The following is a 21857-nucleotide window of genomic DNA, read 5'->3' as shown; positions in this document are numbered from 1 at the left end:
GTTACCGCCTTATTTACTGCTGCTATTTAAATAATTAAAGAACAGCAGTAAATAACAGTAGCTGGGCTATAGACAGGGAGTACCGGTACAGAGTCAATGTGTCAATGTGTAGGGGCACCGGTGTCGAGGTAATATGTACAGTCGTGGCCAAAAGTTTTGAGAATGACACAAATATACATTTTCAAAGTTTGCTGCTTCAGTGTCATTAGATATTTTTGTCAGATGTTACTATGGTATACTGAAGTATAATTACAAGCATTTCATAAGTATCAAAGGATTTTATTTACAATTACATGAAGTTGATGCAAAGAGTCAATATATCCAGTGTTGACCCTTCTTTTTCAAGACCTCTGCAATCCGCCCTGGCATGCTGTCAATTAACTTCTGGGCCACATCCTGACTGATGGCAGCCCATTCTTGCGTAATCAATGCTTGGAGTTTGTCAGAATTTTGGGTTTTTTATTTGTCCACCCGCCTCTTGAGGATTGACCACAAGTTCTCAATGGGATTCAGGTCTGGGGAGTTTCCTGGCCATGGACCCAAAATATCAATATTCTGTTCCCCGAGACACTTAGTTATCACTTTTTCCTTATGGCAAGGTGCTCCATCATACTGGAAAAGGCATTGTTTGTCACCAAACTGTTCCTGGATGTTTGGGAGAAGTTGCTCTCGGAGGATGTGTTGGTACCACTCCCTTGGCTGAGAAGCAACCCCACACATGAATGGTCTCAGGATGCTTTACTGTTGTCATGACACAGGACTGATGGTAGCGCTCACCTTGTCTTCTCCGGACAAGCTTTTTTCCGGATGCCCCAAACAATCTGAAAGGGGATTCATCAGAGAAAATGACTTTACCCCAGTCCTCAGCAGTCCAATCCCTGTACCTTTTGTAGAATATCAGTCTGTCCCTGATGTTTTTCCTGGAGAGAAGTGGCTTCTTTGCTTTCCTTCTTGACACCAGGATATCCTCCAAAAGTCTTCGCCTCACTGTGCGTGCAGATGCACTCACACCTGCCTGCTGCCATTCCTGAGCAAGCTCTGTACTGCTGGTGCCCCGATCCCGCAGCTGAATCAACTTTAGGAGATGGTCCTGGCGCTTGCTGGACTTTCTTGGGCGCCCTGAAGCCTTCTTCACAACAATTGAACACACATCCTTGAAGTTGTTGATGATCCAATAAATGGTTGATTTAGGTGTAATCTTACTGGCAGCAATATCCTTGCCTGTGAAGCCCTTTTTGTGCAAAGCAATGATGACGGTACGCGTTTCCTTGCAGGTTACCATGTTTGACAGAGGAAGAACAATGATTCCAAGCACCACCCTCATTTTGAAGCTTCCAGTCTGTTATTCGAACTCAATCAGCATGACAGAGTGATCTCTAGCCTTGTCCTCGTCAACACTCACACCTGTGTTAACGAGAGAATCAATGACATGATGTCAGTTGGTCCTTTTGTGGCAGGGCTGAAATGCAGTGGAAATGTTTTTTGGGGATTCAGTTCATTTGCATGGCAAAGAGGGACTTTGCAATTAATTGCAATTCATCTGATCACTCTTCATAACATTCTGGAGTATATGCAAATTGCCATCATACAAACGGAGGCAGCAGACTTTGTGAAAATTAATATTTGTGTCATTCTCAAGACTTTTGGCCACAACTGTACATGTAGGTAGAGTTATTATAGTGACTATGCATAGATATTAACAGAGAGTAGCAGCAGCGTAGACTTGGGGGGGGGGGCAGGCAATGCAAATAGTCTGGTTAGCTATTTGATTAGCTATTCAGGAGTCTTATGGCTTGGGGGTAGAAGCTAGTTAGAAGTCTCTTGGACCTAGACTTGGCGCTCCGGTACCGCTTGCCGTGCGGTAGCAGAGAGAACAGTCTATGGCTAGAGTGGCTGGAGTCTTTGACAATTTTTAGGGCCTTCCTCTGACCCTGCCTGGTAGGGTTATGCAACCTGTCAGGATGCTCTCGATGGTGCAGCTGTAAAAACCTTCGAGGATCAGAGAACCCATTTTTAATCTTTTCAGTCTCCTGAGGGGGAATAGATTTTGTTGTGCCCTCTTCACGACTGTCTTGGTGTGCGTGGACCATGTTAGTTTGTTGGTGATGTGGACTCCAAGGAACTTGAAGCTCTGAACTTGCTCCACTACAGCCCCGTCGATGACAATGGGGGCGTGCTCGGTCATCCTTTTCCTGTAGTCCACAATCATCTGCCTTGTCTTGGTCACGTTGAGGGTGAGGTTGTTGTCCTTGCACCACACGGTCAGGTCTCTGACCTCCTCCCTATAGGCTGTCTCATTGTTGCTAGTGATCAGGCCTACCGCTGTTGTCATCAGCAAACTTAATGATGGTGTTGGAGTCGTGCCTGGCCATGCAGTCATGAGTGAACAGGGAGTACAGGAGGGGAATGAGCACGCACCCCTGAGGGGCCCCCGTGTTGAGGATCAGCGTGGCGGATGTGTTGTTACCTACCCTTACCACCTGGGGGCGGCACGTCAGGAAGTCCAGGATCCAGTTGCAGAGGGAGGTGTTTAGTCCCAGGGTCCTTAGCTTATGGTGTTGAACGCTGAGCTATAGTCAATGAATAGCATTCTCACGCAAGTGTTCCTTTTATCCAGGTGTGAAAGAGCAGTGTGGAGTGCAATAGAGATTGCATCATCTGTGGATCTGTTGGTGCAGTATGCAAATTGGAGTGGGTCTAGGGTTTCTGGGATAATGGTGTTAATGTGAGCCATGACCAACCTTTCAAAGCATTTCATGGCTACAGACGTGAGTGCTACGGGTCGGTAGTCATTTAGGCAGGTCACCTTAGTGTTCTTGGGCACAGGGACTATGGTGCTCTGCTTGAAACATGTTGGTATTACAGACTCAGACAGGGAGAGGTTGAAAATGTCAGTGAAGACACTTGCCAGTTTGTCAGCGCATGCTCGTAGTACACGTCCTGGTAATCTTTCTGGCCCTGCGGCCTTGTGAATGTTGACCTGTTTAAAGGTCTTACACACATCGGCTACGGAAAGCGTGATCACACAGTCATCCGGACCAGCTGGTGCTTTCATGCATGTTTCAGTGTTATTTGCCTCAAAGCGAGCATAAAAGTTATTTAGCTTGTCTGGTAGGCTCATGTCACTGGGCAGCTCTCGGCTGTGCTTCTCTTTGTAGGCTGTAATAGTTTGCAAGCCCTGACACATCCGACGAGCATCGGAGCCGGTGTAGTACGATTCGATTTAGTCCTGTATTGACACTTTGCCTGTTTGATGGTTCGTCGGAGGACATAGCGGGATTTCTTATAAGCTTCCGGGTTAGAGTCCCTCTCCTTGGAAGCGGCAGCTCTCCCCTTTAGCTCTGTTTGAATGTTGCCTGTAATCCATGGCTTCTGGTTGGGGTATGTACAGTTGAAGTGGGAGGTTTACGTACACCTTAGCCAAATACATTTAAACTCAGGTTTTCACAATTCCTGACATGTAATCCTAGTAAAAATTCCCTGTCTTAGGTCGGGACAGCAGGTAGCCTTATGGTTAGAGCGTTGGACTAGTAACCGGAAGGTTGCAAGATCAAATCCCAGAGCTGACAAGGTCTCTCCCTGAACAAAGCAGTTAACCCACTGTTCCTAGAATGTCATTGAAAATAAGAGTTTGTTCTTAACTGAGTTGCCTAGTAAAATAAAAAAAGTTAGGATCACCACTTATTTTAAGAATGTGAAATGTCAGAATAATTGTGGAGAGAATTATTCACTTCAGCTTTTATTTCTTTCATCACATTCAGGGTGAGTCAGAAATGTACATACACTCAATTAGTATTTGGTAGCATTGCCTTTAAATTGTTTAACTTGGGTCAAGCATTTCAAGTAGCCTTCCAAAAGCTTCCCACAATAAGTTGGGTGAATTTTTGCCCATTCCTCCTGACAGAGTTGGTGTAACTGAGTCAGGTTTGTTGGCCTCCTTGCTCGCACACGCTTTTTCAGTTCTGCCCACAAATGTTCTATAGGATTAAGGTCAGGGCTTTGTGATGGCCACTCCAATTCCTTGACTTTGTTGTCCTTAAGCCATTTTGCCACAACTATGGAAGTATGCTTGGGGTCATTGTCCATTTGGAAGACCATTTGTGACCAAGCTTTAACTTTCTGACTGGTGTCTTGAGATGTTGCTTCAAAATATCCACATCATTTTCCAGCCTTATGATGCCATCTATTTTGTGAAGTGCACCAGTCCCTCCTGCAGCGAAGCACACCCACAACATGATGCTGCCACCCCGTGCTTCATGGTTGGGATGGTGTTCTTCGGCTTGCAAGCCTCCCCCTTTTTCCTTCAAACATAACAATGGTTATTATTGCCAAACAGTTTCATCAGACCAGAGGACATTTCTCCAAAAAGTATGACCTTTGTCCCCATGTGCAGTTACAAACCGTAGTCTGGCTTTTTTATGGCAGTTTTGGAGCCGTGGCTTCTTCCTTGCTGAGCGGCCTTTCAGGTTATGTCAATATAGGCCTCGTTTTACATTGGCTATAGATACTTTTGTACCTGTTCCCACCAGTTAATTTTTTTAATTTCACCTTTATTTAACCAGGTAGGCTTGTTGAGAACAAGTTCTCATTTGCAACTGCTACCTGGCCAAGATAAAGCAAAGCAGTGTGACACAGACCACAACACAGAGTTACACATGGAGTAAACAATAAACATGCCAATAACACAATAAACAAATCAATGACACAGTAGAAAAAATATAGTCTATATACAGTGTGTGCAAAAGGCATGAGGAGATAGGCAATAATAGGCCATAGGAGAGAATAGTTACAATTTAGCAGATTAACACTGGAGTGATAAATGAGCAGATGATGATGTGCAAGTAGAGATACTGGTGTGCAAAAGAGCAGAAAAGTAAATCAAATAAAAACAGTATGGGGATGAGGTAGAACGATTGGGGGGCTATTTACAGATGGACTATGTACAGCTGCAGCGATCGGTTAGCTGCTCAGATAGTTTATGTTTAAAGTTGGTAAGGGAAATAAAAGTCTCCAACTTCAGCGATTTTTGCAATTCGTTCCAGTCACTGGCAGCAGAGAACTAGAAGGAGAGGCGGCCAAATGAGGTGTTGGCTTTGGGGATGATCAGTGAGATATACCTGCTGGAATGTGTGCTATGGGTGGGTGTTGTTATCGTGACCAGGGAACTGAGATAAGGCGGAGCTTTACCTAGCATAGACTTATAGATGACCTGGAGCCAGTGGTTCTGGCGACGAATATGTAGCGAGGGCCAGCCGACTAGAGCATACAGGTCGCAGTGGTGGGTGGTATAAGGTGATTTGTTAACAAAACAAATGGCACTGTGATAGACTGTATCCAGTTTGCTGAGTAGAGTGTTGGAAGCTATTTTGTAGATGACATCGCCGAAGTCGAGGATCGGTAGGATAGTCAGTTTTACTAGGGTAAGTTTGGCGGCATGAGTGAAGGAGGCTTTGCTGCGAAATAGAAAGCCGATTCTATATTTGATTTTTGATTGGAGATGTTTAATATGAGTCTGGAAGGAGAGTTTACAGTCTAGCCAGACACCCTAGGTATTTATAGTTGTCCACATATTCTAGGTCGGAACCGTCCAGGGTGGTGATGCTAGTCGGGCGGGCGGGTGCGGGCAGCGAACGGTTGAAAAGCATGCATTTGGTTTTACTAGCTTTTAAGAGCAGTTGGAGGCCACGGAGGGAGTGTTGTATGGCATTGAAGCTAGATTGGAGGCTAGTTAGTACAGTGTCCAAGGAAGGGCCAGAAGTATACAAAATGGTGTCGTCTGCGTAGAGGTAGATCAGGGAATCGCCCGCAGCAAGAGCGACATCATTGATATATACAGAGAAAAGAGTCGGCCCTAGAATTGAACCCTGTGGTACCCCCATAGAGACTGCCAGAGGTCCGGACAACATGCCCTCCGATTTGACACACTGAACTCAGTCTGCAAAGTAGTTGGTGAACCAGGCGATGCAGTCATTAGAAAAACCAAGGCTATTGAGTCTGCCGATAAGGATACGGTGATTGACAGAGTCAAAAGCCATGGCCAGGTCGATAAAGACGGCTGCACAGTACTGTCTTTTATCGATGGCGGTTATGATATCATTTAGTACCTTGAGCGTGGCTGAGGTGCACCCGTGACCGGCTCGGAAGCCGAATTGCACAACGGAGAATTGTGGGATTTGAAATTATCAAATCCCACAATGTTTATTAACTTGGCTTTCGAAGACTTTAGATAGGCAGGGCAGGATGGATATAGGTCTGTAACAGTTTGGGTCTAGGTTGTCACCCCCTTTGAAGAGGGGCATGACCGCGGCAGCTTTCCAATCTTTAGGGATCTCGGACGATATGAAAGAGAGGTTGAACAGGCTGGTAATAGGGGTTGCAACAATGGCGGCAGATAGTTTTAGAAAGAGAGGGTCCAGGTTGTCTAGCCCAGCTGATTTGTACAGGTCCAGGTTTTGCAGCTCTTTCAGAACATCTGCTGTCTGGATTTGGGTGAAGGAGAAGCTGGGGAGGCTTGGTACGTTCACAAGGCCTTTTACTGTTCTGGGATTGATTTGCACTTTTCGCACCAAAGTACGTCCATCTCTAGTAGACAGAGAGCGGTATAACGGCTGCATGGTTCCATCGTGTTTATATTTGCGTACTATCGTTTGTACAGATGAACGTGGTACCTTCAGGCATTTGGAAATTGCTCCCAACGATGAACCAGACCTGTGGAGGTCTACAATTCTTTTTCTGAGATTTTTTTTTCAGAGGCCTTGGCTGATTTATTTTGATTTTCCCATGATGTCAAGCAAAGAGGCACTGAGTTTGAAGGTAGGCCTTGAAATACATCCACAGGTACACCTCCAGTATACTCAAATTATTTCAATTTGCCTATCAGAAGCTTCTAAAGCGACAGTCAATTTAGTGTATGTAAACTTTTGACCCACTGGAATTGTGATACAGGGAATTATAAGTTAAATAATCTGTCTGTAAACAATTGTTGGAAAAATTATTTGTGTCATTGCACAAATTAGATGTCCTAACCGACTTGCCAAAAATCTAGTTTGTTAACAAGACATTTGTTGAGTGGTTTAAAACAAGTTTTAATGACTCTAAACTAAGTGTATGTAAACTTCCGACTTCAACTGTACGTACAGTCACTGTGGGGACGACGTCCTCGATGCACTTATTGATGAAGCCAGTGACTGATGTGGTGTACTCCTCAATGCCATCGGAAGAATCCCGGAACATATTCCAGTCTGTGCTAGTAAAACAATTTTATAGTTTAGCATCTGTTTCATCTGACCACTTTTTTATAGATTGAGTCACTGGTGCTTCCTGCTTAAATTTTTGCTTGTAAGCAGGAATCAGGAGGATAGAATTATGTGTGTGGAGGAAAGGTGATCTAGAATGTTTTTCCCTCTGGTTGCACATATAACATGTAACACATATAACACTGCTAAACAGTGTACATGATTGATTTATTTGTTCCAAAGTGTATTGGTGTTAGTCAATTTAAATTAAGGTAAATAACATTGTGAGCAAAATGATGAATCATATCGGTTGAGTAAATTATTTTTAAAGAATTGAGGAACTTTTGTGGCATTAATTTCATAAAATACTAATTTACCTAAATTGTCTCATTGGTGTTACCATGATTCATGTTACTACTCCTAATGGTCGCACAAAATTATTTAAAGTCATTAAGCTACCATATTCGTAGATTTAGGATGGGAAGATGTACCCGCATACATAAAAAACTAATGCCAACGTAATTCAAGAACGACAAAGCAACTCCTTTGTTGTTGTCATACCAAAAATGTAGTAGAACAAATCAGAAACAGACTGGAAACCAGGTTATGCTAAATGTGATAATGTGGCAGGTCTGGGATGAAGTTGTGACTCTGTACATCTCTTTTATTATTTACACATATTGATCCCTGTTCTCCCCCTGGCTGGCATCCTGGGTAACTTGACCTCCTAATACAGGCCACGGCTATTGTGGTTAATAGTGCTAAGAATGTGCTTACAGTACTATATTAAATTTGCTGAAGGTTATGTGTGTGTCCTGTAGACCATGGAGCAGGTGAAAGAGCGTCTATGGGAGGACCACTTCCCGGAGTACGGTCGAGGTGTCCACATGTTCCGCACAGAGAAGATCCAGAAGCTGGTTGCCATGGGGATACCAGAGTCGCTACGGGGAGAGCTATGGATGACCTTCTCTGGTGAGGGACGGAGGAGTCTGAGGTTATTGGCTACTATATCAACAGGCCACATACACTACATGACCAAAAGTATTAGGACACTTGCTCGTTGAACATCTCATTCCAAAATCATGGGCATTAATAAGTTGGTCCACCCCTTTGCTGCTATAACAGCCTCCACTATTCTGGGAAGGCTTTCCACTAGATATTGGAACATTGCTGCGGAGACTTGATTCCATTCAGCCATAAGCATTATTGAGGTCGGGCACTGATGTTGGGTGATTAGGCCTGGCTGGCAGTCGGCATTCCAATTCATCCCAAAGGTGTTAAATGGGGTTGAAGTCAGGGCTCTGTGCAGGCAAGTCAAGTTCTTCAACACCGATCTTGACAAGCCATTTTTGTATGGACCTTGCTTTGTGCTTGAGGGCATTGTCATGCTGAAAACGAAAGGGCCTTCACCAAACTGTTGCCACAAATCTGTATTCACAGAATTGTCTAGAATGTCATTGTATGCTGTAACGTTAAGATTTCTCTTCACTGGAACTAAAGGAGCCATGAAAAGCAGCCCCATTATTCCTCCTCCACCAAACTTTACAGTTGGCAATATGCATTCGGTTAGGTAGTGTCATCCTGGCATTCACCAAACCCAGATTCGTCCATCGGACTGCCAGACTGTGAAGCGTGATTCATCACTCCAGAGAACGCGTTTCCACTGCTCCAGAGTCCATAGGCAGCAAGCTTTACAACACTCCAGCCAACGCTTGGCATTGTGCATGATGTTCTTAGGCTTGTGTGCGGCTGCTCGGCCATGGAAACCCTTTTCATGAAGCTCCCGACGAACAGGTCTTATGCTGACATTGCTTCCAGAGGCATTTTGGAACTCGGTAGTGAGTGTTGCTACTGTTGACAAGCAATTTTTACACGCTTAAGCACTTGGCGGTCCCGTTCTGTGAGCTTGTGTGGCCTACCACTTCGCGGCTGAGCCATTTTTGCTCCGAGACATTTCCACTTCACAATAACAGCACTTACAGTTGACCGGGGCAGCTCTAGCAGGGCAGAAATTTGACAAACTGACTTGTTGGAAAGGTGGCATCCTATGACAGTGCCACGTTAAAAGTCACTGAGTAAGCTCATTCTACTGCCACTGTTTGTCTATGGAGATTGCATGGCGGTGTGCTCAATTGTAAACACCTGTCAGCAACAGATGTGGCTGAAATAGTCAAATCCACTCATTTGAAGGGGTGTCCACTTACTTTTGTATATATAGTGTATATTTAATGGTAGAGTTATGGTTAGGGTAGATATTTGTATATCCCCAAAGGAGGGAGAGAGAGAGAGTGCTGTTCTGTTCTACTGCCTACTTTCCGTTCCTTTCCTGTGTACTGTACCATACCTAGCAATTCTAGTATGTGCCATTTTATCTTAAAGTTTGTGGAGTGGCTTTTACCAGGCAAGCAGTTCCCTTTTTTAGAACATTGTAGAGTCCATTCTCTGGGACCCTACTTTGCCATAACTGTTAGCATCAAATGGCATGTAATATGGAATCCAGAGCAGCAGGATTTAGTGGGCATACAAATAACTTGTGACCACATCTCCAATGGAAACAAGCAATTAGGCCTGTGAGCACCCTGCACACACTGCACCAGAAACAGACAGGCAACCGATTGTGGCTTCACCACTCACTGGGATAGAACTGAACAGACTGTTTTATTTGGCCCCATATCAAACTATCCTAGGTCCATGTTTACTCCCTCTCAATGATCTGAAAGCATCCTTTCACATCCTAGAGGGGGAGTCAACAAAGGGAAAGAGCTAGTTTTTAAAAAACAAGCCTTGTCCCAAAGTCATCTCGGTTAACCCAGAACTAAAGTCTTGCGTAATCCCAAAGTAATATCTACCTTTTTGGTGTTGATCTGAAAGAACCGGAAAGGTGATTTATCCATTCCTTTTAGATCAAAACTAAAGGGAAAGGGGATGTTGTTTGACCAGGCCTTCAAGTATGTAGTTATATGCTGTTGCTGTGTAACACTGATACCTTTCCCCCTGGAAACGCAGATGCCTCATCAGAGTTGGCATCCCACCCAGGCTACTACTCGGGGCTGGTGACAGAGTCTATGGGGCAAAGCAGTCTGGCCACGGAGGAGATCGAGAGAGACCTGCACCGCTCTCTGCCAGACCACCCCGCCTTCCAGAACGTCAAAGGCATTGCCGCGTTGCGCCGTGTCCTCACCGCATATGCCCACCGCAACCCCAAGATTGGCTACTGCCAGGTAAGGTACCCACCATGTGCACATGTGTACAGTCAACTGTATAGTGTGTCCAGTTTCCATAACCATACAGTTACAGACAATATAACTGACTGTCTGCCTGTCTGTCTTTTTAGTCAATGAATATCCTGGCATCTGTGCTGCTGCTGTACACTAAAGAGGAGGAGGCCTTCTCACTGCTAGTGGCTGTGTGTGAGAGAATGCTACCTGACTACTTCAACCGCAGAGTTATAGGTGAGATGTCAAACTGACCTGTATAGGTTTACCACTGCGACTGCTACTACAGTACTTTTACTACAGCGATGGTTTATTTACTTCAGCTAGTATTGTACATTAGAGAAGTACTATCAAAGACACAGCAGAGAGACTATTAGTACACATGCATTTTCCTGTAGAGCTGTTCTGGTGTTTAGGTGATTTGAATGTGGTTTCCTTGTGGCATGTTTATTCTGTCAGGGCTGTTTTTCTGCCCCAACTGCCATTGGTGCCAACAATATCCAAAGGCTTTCTTTAGCCATTTGAAGCGTGTGCTGAAACACAAGCTAATTTCCTCTGCTTTGTGTTGCTATTTATTTATGGCGCATATGAAATGCGTTCAAAGTAATTTCCTCTTCCTTTAACTGTTCTGTCTGAATGAGTGTCTGGCCTGTTCTGCTTTGAAAGGGCAGTTGTTTACTTATTCTCCTTAGAAAATAGATTGTTAATCTCCAGGCAACTTCCTGGCTCAAGTAGTCTTTAAAATATAACTTATCTGGGATATTTCATAATGAGTATACATCATGAGTATGCACCCATAGTATTTCCATGAGAACAAAACCCATTTCCTTCGATGGGATACAAAATATGTTTTATTTTATACTTCTATGTGTGTGTTTATCTATAATATTGTAGATTTCCACTTGTGTTTGCAGGGGCTCAGGTGGACCAGTCAGTGTTTGAAGAGCTGATCCGGGATCGTCTTCCCGAGCTGGCCGAGCACATTCCCGACCTCTCCCCCCTCTCTTCCATCTCCCTGTCCTGGTTTCTCACCCTCTTCCTCAGCGTGCTTCCCTTCCGCAGCGCTGTCTGTGTGGTAGACTGCTTCTTCTTTCACGGCATCAAAGCCATCTTCCAGCTGGGGCTAGCTGTGCTGGATGCTAACGCTACGGCACTGTGTGCTAGTGCAGACGACAGCCAGGCACTCATGATCCTCACTGGGTAATGCTTGACGGAAACAAAAGCCTGCACACACAGGCACTCTGTAGACAAGATTGTCCAACCCTGATGTGTGGGATGTTAATAGTGAATCATGCCTTTTATTTTCACTCTTGGCTCTGTCTGCAGTTTTCTGGACCAGGTGAAGTACGATGAGGATCCATCTCCCCCTACCCCTCACCCTCTCTCGTCTCAGAGTGGGGAGGAGGAGAGCAGACTGCCTGTTAAACAACACACCCTGATCACTGACCTCATCGCTGACTCCTATGAGGTAAGACGGCACTGCAATTCTCCCTCCACACCACCAGAGGGTTGTAGTGACAGTGTGGAGCTGATCTTTGTTCTCGTTGTGTGTTCTGTCTTGTCAGAAATTTGGAGACCTGACGGTGAAACAAATAGAGAAGTTGCGATGCAGACACCGGATCCAGGTTCTCCAAGCACACGAGGACACCACCAAGGAGAATGCGGTGGTTCTCTCATTTCACATAAACAGTCACAAACCTTATGCTTTTCCTCTCCAAACTTCTCTGACCTTGCCCCTCCCTCTCTGTGTATTTAGCTCAGGGTGGTGACCCCAGATGTCTCTCTCTCCCCTGAAAACCTGGCTGATGTCTACGACCTCTTCAAGGTATTTCAGTTCAATTCAATACACCTTCATTTATCTCCCCAGGACCACTAAGAAAGGCATTGCCAGAACACAATAATAACATCCTCTGCTTATAGTCCAACTGTACAACAACACTTCTGTTTCTGTTTGTCTTATAGACAGAGCACTTCATCAACCTGTACTGGGGCGATGGGGGCACCACATTGGCCCTCCAGCACCATGACCCAGGCCGGCCCTATGTGGAGCAGTACAGAGTGGACCGGGTCCAGTTTAAGAGCCTGTACATGCTGCTGGTTCCCTGGCTTTGTGGCTTTCATACTGACACCGTGGCCCACCGGACCTTCACACTACTGGACCAGGACAGAGACTCACTCATCACCTTCAGAGAGTTCGCTGGGTGGCTGGGTATGTGAGCGAGTGTTTGTGTGTGAAAGAGAAAGAGAGGGAGGGTGTGTGTCTAAAGGGAGGGAGAGTAAGTGAGTGCCTGAAGAGAGACTGTGTGTAATATGAGTTTGTGTGCGTGACTGTGCCTGCGAGTATATACAAAAACCAAGAAAACAAACACCAGGCTATCTCACATTCAAATTCCCTTGTAAGGCATATAAGTCATGAACATTGGAAACCTGCCCACTATGCTTTTATGGGCATCTGGAATTCAGCCCACAAAGCTTTTATGGGAATCAATATCCAGCCAAGGCTTTTAGGAGTAGATGTTGTGTACAGTACAGTGAGAACCACTGAAGTTGAGGAAGATCAAGATGATGTAAATTCACCTCTTAAACTCACACATCTGAAGGGCTCCCTCTGTGGCCCTCTATCATTCAGAATAAACACTAACCTAGAATTTACTGACAGTATAAGCACTAACCTTTCATTTATTGACACACATTGTGATTTAAGGCCAATGACATTTCTGTGTGTGTGTCTCTCCGTTTCAGATACGCTATACTTTGAGGAACTGAACGAAAAGGTCAGACTACTGTATCGTTTGCACATACCTCCAGGTGGGTCACATAGCCTTCCTGTGGTGTTGTGCTTCTCTTTCATGTACTTTAGTTGGACATGCTATTATCTTTAAATAACATGTGCACTTTGTGATAACTGCTGATGTAAAAAGGACCTTATAAAATATATTTGATTGATGAATTAACTAGAGATGAACATTCTTCATAATGGGACTGTTTCCTGTAGCTCTGACTGAGAGTGAGGATGACCCATCTCCACTGAAGAGCCCTCAGCTGTCCACTACCAGACCCCTCCATGTAGAGCTGCCCAATGGTAAGTATTCACACACTGTTCCAGATTCACATTTACAGCGCAGGTCTGTTTAGATTATCATGTTGATGGAGCTCCTGATGTGTGTGTTCATGTTGAAGGGGAGATGAGAGACTTTCAGAAACAGTTGAAACAGATGTTGAAAGACCTGGCTAAAGAGAAGGAGAAGGATGTGGAGCAACCTGTACCTCCAATGAACCAGGTACATACAATAAAAAAATGAATTAAATCAGGGATCTATTAAACAAAGAGTCATTGAAAGGTACTAAGTAAGTCACAATAAACTTGTATTATTGTTCGCTACAGAGGGAGTTCATCCAGTTCTGTAAGACTCTCTACAGCATGTTCCATGGCAACCCAGACGAGAATGAGCTCTTTCAGGCTATCGCTACAGTGACCAGCCTGGTGCTGCAGATCGGCGAGGTCGGGCACCGCAGACGCTGCTCAGGGTCAGAGGTCAGCAGCGAGGGTGGGGCCGGGGACGAGGTAGAGGATGATCACAGGGAGGGGAGTCAAGAAGACCATCCCGTCTTCAGCACCGAAGAAGAAGAAGGAGAGAGAAAGGAGGGGACCAGCAAGAGTTCAGGGTCTGAGAGTCAGAGCGAGTGGGCGGTCAGCTACGATCAGATCCTGGCTTCTCTCCTCACAGAACAGCAGCTCGTCAACTTCTTTGAGAAACCGATGGACCTGTCAGCAAAGGTGGCTGAGGCAAAAGTGAAACAGTACCATGAAAGGGCTGGTCTGCTTATGCTCCAGCAAGGGACCAGCTGATTTCAACATGACCAACAGAACCTCGATGTGAGAACCACAGTGTGACCCAATACTGGGCTTCCAATCTAGTTTCTTATCTAGCTGTCCAGGCACCTTTGTCCCCAATAAGTGTTGTCTGTGTCCTCCGTCTTAAAAGGATGAGTGGGTACCAAGAGTCCGTATGTGCCTATATTGAGTCGTTGGTCGAGCACAAAGGAGAAGTAATGTAGATGTGTAGGTCTTCCTCTCCTGATGTAGCCGTGAAGAAAGGTGGCCTTGTCTTTTGGGATCAACAACTGTTTGAAAAAAGGTTAACCAAAACCAAGACATGCATGATAATCAAGAGACTACATGATGCATCAGTCATAATCATATATACTACTGTGAGAAAGTCACACACCATGCACTACACATAGCACCATGAAAAGGGTTATTTTTCGTTGCTTTTTCGGTCTATGAAATGGGAACAAACTCAAATGTGCCCAGTTTTAGTGACATTTTACTTGATTTAACATTGGCTGCCTGGTTGGTGATATACTTGTTTGCCATATTGTCCAATCAAGTAGAGCAGACAAGTGTTCTTTTCTGCCCAAATATGTTATGCGTGTACACCTGCAGTGTATCATTTTGGCAAGCTTTTTCATTTTCCTTTTTTTATATGTAGCCCAAGGAGTCAAGAACTATTAACTGCCAAATGTTTGTCATACAATATAATGGACATTGGAATCTTGCTTTTATGTGCGACACATTAAAAATGTGCACCCATATATTTTGTCAAATCACATTAGTCACAGTTTACAGCAAGTATACAAGGTGCAGCGAAATACTTGTGCTTGCTCCTCAACAATGCAGTGCATTAATCAATTGTGTTTATCCTGTATTGATTGAATGATTTTGTTCTTTAAGAAGTCTTATTTTAGGTGTTCTAAAACTGTTTGAGCCTTATTATTCTACCAAGCATATTTCTTCATTCAAGCCTTAAGTCGAAGTGACCAGTATTATGTTATAGACTAAAGTCCTACACACTTTCTTAAAATCAGTTGATACTAAACAAACAGAACTGCTGTGCCTCAGATTTAGTTGAATAAGTCTTCTATATAGAGAACTTGATTTTTCCATTTCAAATCAGTGGTGGTGTTAAATTGAGGTTTTGGTTATTCCAGAACCAGTCTGATGCCTTCTAATTGACTACAGATGCACCTTGATGTTATTCGTAGTGCACACTCACAAGTTTACTTGATGTGCATTATCACAAATCAGGCCATTTATCACTTCTTTAACGTGTCTGCTGCAAAATATCGGACATGGTTTGTTTGTAAATCATTAAAAACATTGTTGCATCTTTGTCTTATTCGATGTATTGCATAGACCAGTGGTTCCCAAACTTTTTATAGTCCTTTATCCCTTCAAACATTCACTGAGGTAAATTTGCTTTTATATTCACACATTGGGCCATTCAACAGACAAGGTATGATTTATTCTTTAAATGTCTAGCATACTTTTACAACATTTGTTTTGAGGAAAGATTCCAGTTTTGATTTTATGGAAAAACATAACATCTATAAAATGCCATTTAAAGCTATATAAATCAATAACGTTTTCCCCTGATTATGACAGAATCATCAAACTAGGTATGATTTATTCTATAAATGTCTAGCATGTCTAACAAAATGTCTAACTTTTACAACCTTTTTTTTGAGGAAAGATTCCAGTTTGGATTTTATATAAAAACATAAAATGTCAGTTAAAGCAGTATAAATCAAAAACTAATTAAATAACACAAATGTCTTGTTAACAAACTATAGTTTTGGCAAGTCGGTTAGGACATCTACTTTGTGCATGACACAAGTAAGTTTTCCAACAATTGTTTACAGATTATTTCACTTATAATTCACTGTATCACAATTCCAGTGGGTCAGAAGTTTACATACACAAAGTTGACTGTGCCTTTAAACAGCTTGGAAAATTCCAGAAAATGACGTCATGGCTTTAGAAGCTTCTGATAGGCTAGTTGACATCATTTGAATATATTGGAGGTGTACCTGTGGATGTATTTCAAGGCCTACCTTGAAACTCAATGCCTCTTTGCTTGACATCATGGAAAAATAAATACCAAAAAATCAGCCAAGACCCCAGAAAAAAATTGTAGACCTACAAAAGTCTGGTTCATCCTTGTGAGCAATTTCCAAACACCTGAAGGTACCACGTTCATCTATACAAACAATAGTACGCAAGTATAAACACCGTGGGACCACGCAGCTGTCATACAGCTCAGGAAGGAGACTCGTTCTGTCGCCTAAAGATGAACGTACTTTGGTGTGAAAAGTGCAAATCAATCTCAGAACAGCAGCAAAGGCCCTTGTGAAGATGCTGGAGGAAACAGGTACAAAAGTATCTATATCCACAGTAAAACGAGTCCTATATCGACATAACCTGAAAGGCCGCTCAGCAAGGAAGAAGCCACTGCTCAAAAACTGCCATAAAAAGCTAGACTATAGTTTGCAACTGCACACGGGGACAAAATATCATACTTTTTGGAGAAATGTCTTCTGGTCTGATGAAACATAAATAGAACTGTTTGGCCATAATGACCATCATTATGTTTGGAGGAAAAGGGGGGATGTTTGCAAGCCAAAGAACACCATCCCAACTGTGAAGCACAGGGTGGCAGCATCATGTTGTGGGGGTGCTTTACTGCAGGAGGGACTGGTGCACTTCACAAAGTAGATGGCTTCATGAGGATATTAGAAACTATTACACTCGACTGAACGACTTGATTAGTGTAGTGTCAACATCGCAGCCACTGCCAGCTAGCCTACAGGGTCAACAACGCAGCCACTGCCAGCTAGCCTACTCCAGCAGTACTGTATCATTTCAATCATTTTAGTCAATAAGATTCTTGCTACGTAAGCTTAACTTTCTGAACATTCGAGACGTGTAGTCCACTTGTCATTCCAATCTCCTTTGCATTAGCGTAGCCTCTTCTGTAGCCTGTCAACTATGTGTCTATCTATCCCTGTTCTCTCCTCTCTGCACAGACCATACAAACGCTCCACACCGCGTGGCCGCGGCCACCCTAATCTGGTGGTCCCAGCGCGCACGACCCACGTGGAGTTCCAGGTCTCCGGTAGCCTCTGGAACTGCCGATCTGCGGCCAACAAGGCAGAGTTCATCTCAGCCTATGCCTCCCTCCAGTCCCTCGACTTCTTGGCACTGACGGAAACATGGATCACCACAGATAACACTGCTACTCCTACTGCTCTCTCTTCGTCCGCCCACGTGTTCTCGCACACCCCGAGAGCTTCTGGTCAGCGGGGTGGTGGCACCGGGATCCTCATCTCTCCCAAGTGGTCATTCTCTCTTTCTCCCCTTACCCATCTGTCTATCGCCTCCTTTGAATTCCATGCTGTCACAGTTGCCAGCCCTTTCAAGCTTAACATCCTTATCATTTATCGCCCTCCAGGTTCCCTCTGAGAGTTCATCAATGAGCTTGATGCCTTGATAAGCTACTTTCCTGAGGACGGCTCACCTCTCACAGTCCTGGGCGACTTTAACCTCCCCACGTCTACCTTTGACTCATTCCTCTCTGCCTCCTTCTTTCCACTCCTCTCCTCTTTTGACCTCACCCTCTCACCTTCCCCCCCTACTCACAAGGCAGGCAATACGCTCGACCTCATCTTTACTAGATGCTGTTCTTCCACTAACCTCATTGCAACTCCCCTCCAAGTCTCCGACCACTACCTTGTATCCTTTTCCCTCTCGCTCTCATCCAACACTTCCCACACTGCCCCTACTCGGATGGTATCGCGCCGTCCCAACCTTCGCTCTCTCTCCCCCGCTACTCTCTCCTCTTCCATCCTATCATCTCTTCCCTCTGCTCATACCTTCTCCAACCTATCTCCTGATTCTTCCTCCTCAACCCTCCTCTCTTCCCTTTCTGCATCCTTTGACTCTCTATGTCCCCTATCCTCCAGGCCGGCTCGGTCCTCCCCTCCCGCTCCGTGGCTCGACGACTCATTGCGAGCTCACAGAACAGAGCTCCGGGCAGCCGAGCGGAAATGGAGGAAAACTCGCCTCCTGCGGACCTGGCATCCTTTCACTCCCTCCTCTCTACATTTTCCTCCTCTGTCTCTGCTGCTAAAGCCACTTTCTACCACTCTAAATTCCAAGCATCTGCCTCTAACCCTAGGAAGCTCTTTGCCACCTTCTCCTCCCTCCTGAATCCTCCTCCCCCTCCCCCCCTCCTCCCTCTCTGCAGATGACTTCGTCAACCATTTTGAAAAGAAGGTCGACGACATCCGATCCTCGTTTGCTAAGTCAAACGACACCGCTGGTTCTGCTCACACTGCCCTACCCTGTGCTCTGACCTCTTTCTCCCCTCTCTCTCCAGATGAAATCTCGCTTCTTGTGACGGCCGGCCGCCCAACAACCTGCCCACTTGACCCTATCCCCTCCTCTCTTCTCCAGACCATTTCCGGAGACCTTCTCCCTTACCTCACCTCGCTCATCAACTCATCCCTGACCGCTGGCTACGTCCCTTCCGTCTTCAAGAGAGCGAGAGTTGCACCCCTTCTGAAAAAACCTACACTCGATCCCTCCGATGTCAACAACTACAGACCAGTATCCCTTCTTTCTTTTCTCTCCAAAACTCTTGAACGTGCCGTCCTTGGCCAGCTCTCCCGCTATCTCTCTCAGAATGACCTTCTTGATCCAAATCAGTCAGGTTTCAAGACTAGTCATTCAACTGAGACTGCTCTTCTCTGTATCACGGAGGCGCTCCGCACTGCTAAAGCTAACTCTCTCTCCTCTGCTCTCATCCTTCTAGACCTATCGGCTGCCTTCGATACTGTGAACCATCAGATCCTCCTCTCCACCCTCTCCGAGTTGGGCATCTCCGGCGCGGCCCACGCTAGGATTGCGTCCTACCTGACAGGTCGCTCCTACCAGGTGGCGTGGCGAGAATCTGTCTCCTCACCACGCGCTCTCACCACTGGTGTCCCCCAGGGCTCTGTTCTAGGCCCTCTCCTATTCTCGCTATACACCAAGTCACTTGGCTCTGTCATAACCTCACATGGTCTCTCCTATCATTGCTATGCAGACGACACACAATTAATCTTCTTAATTCCCCCTTATGATGACCAGGTGGCGAATCGCATCTCTGCATGTCTGGCAGACATATCAGTGTGGATGACGGATCACCACCTCAAGCTGAACCTCGGCAAGACGGAGCTGCTCTTCCTCCCGGGGAAGGACTGCCCGTTCCATGATCTCGCCATCACGGTTGACAACTCCATTGTGTCCTCCTCCCAGAGCGCTAAGAACCTTGGCGTGATCCTGGACAACACCCTGTCGTTCTCAACCAACATCATGGCGGTGGCCCGTTCCTGTAGGTTCATGCTCTACAACATCCGCAGAGTACGACCCTGCCTCACACAGGAAGCGGCGCAGGTCCTAATCCAGGCACTTGTCATCTCCCGTCTGGATTACTGCAACTCGCTGTTGGCTGGGCTCCCTGCCTGTGCCATTAAACCCCTACAACTCATCCAGAACGCCGCAGCCCGTCTGGTGTTCAACCTACCCAAGTTCTCTCACATCACCCCGCTCCTCCGCTCTCTCCACTGGCTTCCAGTTGAAGCTCGCATCCGCTACAAGACCATGGTGCTTGCCTACGGAGCTGTGAGGGGAACGGCACCGCAGTACCTCCAGGCTCTGATCAGGCCCTACACCCAAACAAGGGCACTGCGTTCATCCACCTCTGGCCTGCTCGCCTCCCTACCACTGAGGAAGTACAGTTCCCGCTCAGCCCAGTCAAAACTGTTCGCTGCTCTGGCCCCCCAATGGTGGAACAAACTCCCTCACGACGCCAGGACAGCAGAGTCAGTCACCACCTTCCGGAGACACCTGAAACCCCACCTCTTCAAGGAATACCTAGGATAGGATAAGTAATCCTTCTCACCCCCCCCCTTAAATGATTTAGATGCACTATTGTAAAGTGGCTGTTCCACTGGATGTCAGAAGGTGAATTCACCAATTTGTAAGTCGCTCTGGATAAGAGCGTCTGCTAAATGACTTAAATGTAAAGGATGGAAAATTATGTGGATATATTGAAGCAACATCTCAAGACATCAGTCAGGAAGTTAAAGCTTGGTCGCAAATGAGTCTTCCAAATGGATAATGACCCAGAGTTTAGAGGTCGACCGATTAATCAGATTGGCCGATTAATTAGGGCAGATTTCAAGTTTTCATAACAATCGGAAATCGGTATGTTTATTTTTTACACCTTTATTGAATATTTAACTAGGTAAGTCAGTTAACACATTCTTACTTTCAATGACGGCCTAGGAACGGTGGGTTAACTGCCTCGTTCAGGAGCAGAAAGACAGATTTTCACCTTGTCAGCTCAGGGGATCCAATCTTGCAAACTTACAGTTAACTAGTCCAAAGCAATTAACGACCTGCCTCTCTCGTTGCACTCCACAAGGAGACTGCCTGTTACACAAATGCAGTAAGCCAAGGTAAGTTGCTAGCTAGCATTAAATTTATCTTGTAAAAAACAATCAATAATAATCACTAGTTAACTACACATGGTTGATGATATTACTAGATATTATTAAGCGTGTCCTGTGTTACATATAATCTGACTGAGCATACAAGCATCTGACTGAGCGGTGGTATCCAGAAGCAGGCGTGTAAGCATTCATTCAAACAGCACTTTCGTGAGTTTTGCCAGCAGCTCTTCATTGTGCCTCAAGCATTGCGCTGTTTTTGACTTCAAACCTATCAACTCCCGAACTCCAGAGAGGAGGCTGGTGTGACTGAAGTGAAATGGCTGGCTCTAATAGCGTTTCAAACTTCACTCGCTCTGAGCCTTGGAGTGGTTGTTCCCCTTGCTCTGCATGGGTAACTCTGCTTCAATGTGGTGGCTGTTGTGTTGCTTGTCAAGGTATTGGAGTGGCCATCACAAAGCCCTGACCTCAATCCTATAGAAAATTTGTGGGCAGAACTGAAAAAGTGTGTGCGAGCAAGGAGGCCTACACACCTGACTCAGTTACACCAGCTGTCAGGAGGAATGGGCCACAATTCACCAAACTTATTGCGGGAAGCTTGCGGAAGGCTGCCCGAAATGTTTGACCCAAGTTAAACAATTTAAAGGCAATGCTACCAAATACTAATTGAGTGTATGTAAACTTCTAACCCACTGGGAATGTGATGAAAGAAATACAAGCTGAAATAAATCACTCTATTATTCTGACATTTCACATTCTTAAAATAAAGTGGTGATCATAACTGACCTAACAAGGTATTTTTACTAGGATTAAATGTCAGTAATTATTTATGTTAAATCTCATTTTTATTTGGCGTACCCCCATACCCCAGTTTGGGAATACCTGGCATAGACTGATTCACCAAGGAGATTGAAGACCCTCAAAAGCACATGCAATGCAGGTGAAGTAAACATGCGGCTCCAGAGTGGCCTAAGGTACTGCATCTCAGTGCTAGAGGCATCACGACAGACCCTGGTTTTATTCCAGGCTGTATGACAACCGGCCGTGATTGGGAGTCCCATAGGGCAGCGCA

At 45.2% G+C, this 21857-nt stretch overlaps 1 protein-coding gene across 1 annotated transcript in view; it reads left to right on the top strand.

Annotated features, from left to right (window-relative positions):
• LOC135519245 (TBC1 domain family member 8-like) overlaps positions 1 to 15619 on the top strand; it is a 28331-nt gene extending 12712 nt beyond the window's left edge. The window contains exons 9-20 of the mRNA XM_064944364.1: positions 8057 to 8207; positions 10242 to 10456; positions 10570 to 10687; positions 11365 to 11650; positions 11777 to 11918; positions 12016 to 12114; positions 12207 to 12275; positions 12413 to 12659; positions 13193 to 13258; positions 13446 to 13532; positions 13631 to 13731; positions 13836 to 15619. Coding sequence (XP_064800436.1) covers positions 8057 to 8207; positions 10242 to 10456; positions 10570 to 10687; positions 11365 to 11650; positions 11777 to 11918; positions 12016 to 12114; positions 12207 to 12275; positions 12413 to 12659; positions 13193 to 13258; positions 13446 to 13532; positions 13631 to 13731; positions 13836 to 14300 — 2046 coding nt within the window. The 3' untranslated portion in view covers positions 14301 to 15619. The remainder of the gene's footprint in view (positions 1 to 8056; positions 8208 to 10241; positions 10457 to 10569; positions 10688 to 11364; positions 11651 to 11776; positions 11919 to 12015; positions 12115 to 12206; positions 12276 to 12412; positions 12660 to 13192; positions 13259 to 13445; positions 13533 to 13630; positions 13732 to 13835) is intronic.
• Positions 15620 to 21857: the final 6238 nt, after the last annotated feature.

The sequence above is a fragment of the Oncorhynchus masou genome, chromosome 29, assembly GCF_036934945.1.
Source record: "Oncorhynchus masou masou isolate Uvic2021 chromosome 29, UVic_Omas_1.1, whole genome shotgun sequence".
Classification (NCBI taxonomy): Eukaryota; Metazoa; Chordata; class Actinopteri; order Salmoniformes; family Salmonidae; genus Oncorhynchus; species Oncorhynchus masou.
This window is presented reverse-complemented; position numbering and strand designations above follow the sequence as displayed.